Genomic DNA, 4,266 nt, shown 5'->3' with positions numbered 1-4,266 from the left:
TTTTTTTTTGCAGTTGTTATTTTTGTTTAGCTGGCCTAGGCTTGGTTTGAATCCTCTAGCCTGGGTGTTTGTGGCCGGCACCCTACCCACTGAGCTATGGGCGCCGCCTCCTTTGACATATTTTTTAATCACACTTCAAATTCTTTTTAAATGTTCATCAGAAAGCCTGGGATGCTTATTAAGCCTCTCTAAATTGGTAGGAATCAAATTCTAAATTGATGCCCTCATGAGCAGCAGCTGGAATCTTTACTCAGGTCTTTCAACTGTCCAGCTGTTGCTTTCCGTTGGCATCTCTGTAGTCTTCCCTTCGTGTGTATAGTTTGTGGGGGTTAACCATGGATTTGAAAAAAATTTGTATGCATTTTTTTAGACTTCCTCCTTCCCCTGTGGTTCTACTTTATGGGATTTCTCTTCTGAGTTGCCAGCTGTTACTAATAGTTTTCAACTACGTTTCCTAATATCTCAAGCCAATAGACTATGGTTTTATTTTAGTATTATTATTATTATTTTTTGGAGACAGAGTCTCACCTTATCACCCTTAGTAGAGTGCCATGGTGTCATAGCTCACAGCAACCTCCAACTCCTGGGCTTAGGCAATTCTCTTGCCTCAGCCTCACAAGTAGCTGGGAATATAGCCACCCGCTAAAACGCCCGGCTATATTTTTGTTGCAGTTTGACTGGGGCCAGGTTCAAACCTGCCATCCTCTGTATATGGGGCCTGTGCCCTACTCACTTGAGTCTCAGGTGCCGCCCTAGACTATAGTTTTCTAACTGAATTCAATTCTGGTCATCCTGCACCAAGTGAACTGGCAAATGCCTTCTGCGGAAAAGCACATAAACACACATCTTACCCATTATGGTTTTCTTCTTTCAAGATGAGTCAGCACCACCTCCACTCCCATTTATGCCTGTTTTAGTCATTCTTTACATAAAATTACTTATGATGAATATTAATCTTCACTGATGCCTTTAGATAGTTTTTACATTTTTTCCATAGTTTATAATTGTTATTTGCAGGAAGGTTAATCTGTTACAAACATTTCTGCCATTCTGGAACCAGGATTCTTTGATTAAAGTTTTATTTTATTCAGTAAATACCGATTACTTCATAAATATCTTTTTCAAACATAGTAAATTTCATTTTTAAAAAAAGTTTTGTTATTGTGTGTGAATAGTGAGTGTTTGTGGGATTAATCATTACCGAAGAACCTAGAATTTATGTGTACCAATAGTTTATGCACTGGTTTCAAATGATCCGATTTATTTATTTTAATGTGTTTTGAGGGCCAGGTGCCATGGCTCAGTCCTCATAATCCTGGCTACTATGTAAGCTGAAGTGTGATCACTGGAGCCTAGGAGTTCAAGGCTCTAGTGAGCTATGATTGTGTCCACTACATTTCAGCCTGGGTAAGAAATCCGTCTCTCTCTCTCTCTTTTTTTTTTTTAGAGACAAAGTCTTAACTTTGTTGCCCTCTGTAGGGTGCTATAGTATCACAGCTCACAGTAACCTCCAGCTCTTGGGCTTAGGTGATACTCTTGCCTCAGCTTCCCAAGTAGCTGGGACTACAGGCGCCCGCCACAGTACCCGTTTACCATCTTCTCTTTTTAAAATTTGTTTGTGTGTTTATTTTGAGAAATAGTACAGAATTTGAAAACTGTATATGGCAGTATTTCAATATTTTTAAAAACCATTTCTAAAAAATTCTCTTTGCAGACTTACAATAGCTGTGCCAGACTCTGCTTAAACCAAGAAACAGTATGTCTAGCAAGCACTGCTATGAAGACTGAAAATTGTGTGGCCAAAGTAAGTAATATTACTCATCAATATACATCACATAGTAATAGCACTATCTTTGTAATAGGCATCTTTACTCAGTGTTACTCTTAAAGAGTGTTAGAGGATTGTACGTTTAAGAAATAATATAGGCTGGGTGTGGTGACTTACACTTGTAATCCCAGCACTTTAGGAAGCTAAGGTAGAAGGATCACTTGAGCACAGGTCAGGAGTTATCTGATAAGGGCTTATTCTCTGATTTATAAAGCTTTTTCACTGTAGTCTTCATTCACATGCTGGAAAGAACTAGCTAACTCTCTTGAGGTCTCTTTTTTAAATTCACTAACTCCATTCATGAGGGTTCTTAAAACATGCAGTAGTCTCTGGGTCTGCCTTATCAACTGAAAATATATAATATAAAATGTAACCATTGAAATGATCCATGTTAAGAAATGTTAGAAGTTATTTGAAATTATGGTTTAAAAAGGTAGAGTTCATCAGTTAAGTGTCTCTTACATATAGATGTCTTAATAATTTGCTATAAAATGTGAGTATGATAAACCACATTTTTTTTTCGGTCATTTTCTCACAACTAGCAAGTGCTAATTAACCCTATTTCATATCCAGCATTTGTGTATAGAAAAAGAAGTATGATTATTTGGGCCTTTAAAAATAATCTTCAGGGGGCAGTCAGTGCCTATGGCTCAAAGGAGTAGGGCGCCGGCCCCATATGCCGGAGGTGGCAGGTTCAAACTCAGCCCTGGCCAAAAACTGCAAAAAATAAAAATAATCTTCAAAAATAAGAAATAAAGGCTTGGTGCCTATAGCTCAGAAGCTAGGACCTGGCAGGTTTGAATCCAGCCCTGGCCTGCCAAATAATAATGCCAACTACCACCAAAAAAAAAAAAAAACAGTTAAAAAAAATATCTAGTCATTGTGGCAGGCACCTGTAGTCCCAGCTACTTGGGAGGCTGAGGCAAGAGAATCACTTAAGCCCAAGAGTTTAAGGTTGCTGTGAGCTGTGATGCCACAGCGCTCCACACAGGGCTACAATAGTGAGACTCTCTCTCCAAAAGAAAGAAAGAAAGAAGGAAAAATACCCTTTCTCCTTTTTGACCATGCTGCTCTCGGTTTTATCACGAGTGGGTTTCTTCTGGCTAAACAAGGTAAAATCTTGGTGCGTGAGCACCAATCCAAGGACAGGGTGATGATTTTAATGAGTTTCATTGAGAGCTGGCCAAGTGAGCATCTGTTCCTTTTGTTTTCTCCATATTTTGTAAGCTAGGATCTCTGAGCTACATAATTTGGTTGGTGTGTGTCTGTGTAGTGTGGGATTTGTTTTGGTTTTTTCCCCTCCCACCTTCTACTATAACGGTACACATTTAGAAATCTTCTGGCATCTGGCATAATGATATAATTTCTTCCGCATTATTGTGTAAGGAAATAAGTTTGCTCATTGCTGCTTATCAGTCTGTTTCACTCACTCCCAGATGGTGACCCTCTCATCCCATTCTTGCTTATTTTAACCTTATTTTGACACCTATACCATTTCATTGTCCTCTTAAATACTCTTAGAATGATTTCTATAATTTCCTATTGAAACCTAACTAACTTTCTGATTCCTTTTATTGACCTAGTTCCTGTCTTCTGGTTCATTACTTTTGAGTTGAGCCAAATAATCAGTAGATCCATAGAAATAAAAACATGTAGCTGAAAAGAATTTTTCTTTCTTGTTTTTTTTTGAAAAGAATTTCTTTATTGCAGCACCCTTCAGTGAGTCTCATAGCATGAAACTAGTCAAAGAGCTTTCTCTTTTTATTTACATGATATAACATGTATGTGGCTCATGATTCCATAATGTTTTATTAAGCCTCATTTATTGCTTGACCTTTGAATAGAATGACTTGCTATTGTTTTTGTAGGTCTGCAAACTTGTCCCTATTTCTTGTTCTTCACCTTTAGCTCTTAACTGAGTAATTCCATTTACTACATTCATAAGCTTGTGTTTTTTGAACTTGGTACAAGTATCTGTTATTGATCAAATTGTCCTCCAATGTAGTCTGAATGTCCAACTCCATGTGAGAACAGCTATAATAGAGTGATATCAACCATTTTTGTCCTTGAGGTTAAAACAACTAAATTCTGTTAAGAGTGAGTTTGGTTTGGGAGATACTAAATTACAATCCAAAATCTTACTATTGAATATTGGTTATGTTGGGGCGGCGCCTGTGGCTCAAAGGAGTAGGGCACCGGCCCCATATGCAGGAGGTGGCAGGTTCAAACCCAGCCCCGGCCAAAAACTGCAAAAAACCACAAACAAACAAACAAAAAAAGAATATTGGTTATGTTCATTTTAGAGAAAACACTAATACCAATTATTTCCCTAAAACCAGCTATGTTGTTATGTTCAGACCCCTATAATACCTTGTATGCGACTCTTCTTTGCCAGAAATATCTTTTTTTTTTTTTTTTTGAGACGGAGCCTCAAGCTA

At 37.9% G+C, this 4,266-nt stretch overlaps 1 protein-coding gene across 2 annotated transcripts in view; it reads left to right on the top strand.

Moving 5' to 3' along the window:
• Window positions 1–4,266, top strand: part of BTRC (beta-transducin repeat containing E3 ubiquitin protein ligase) — a 191,223-nt gene that overhangs the window by 109,771 nt on the left and 77,186 nt on the right. For both annotated transcript variants that reach the window (XR_002772618.1, XM_012803680.2), the window contains exon 4: window positions 1,715–1,804. Coding sequence is in view for 1 of the 2 variants with exons in the window: in XM_012803680.2 (XP_012659134.1) it covers window positions 1,715–1,804 (90 nt within the window). In the remaining variant the exon portion in view is untranslated. The remainder of the gene's footprint in view (window positions 1–1,714; window positions 1,805–4,266) is intronic.

The sequence above is a fragment of the Otolemur garnettii genome, unplaced genomic scaffold (assembly GCF_000181295.1).
Source record: "Otolemur garnettii isolate 467f Iridium unplaced genomic scaffold, OtoGar3 scaffold00021, whole genome shotgun sequence".
NCBI lineage: Eukaryota > Metazoa > Chordata > Mammalia > Primates > Galagidae > Otolemur > Otolemur garnettii.
This window is presented reverse-complemented; position numbering and strand designations above follow the sequence as displayed.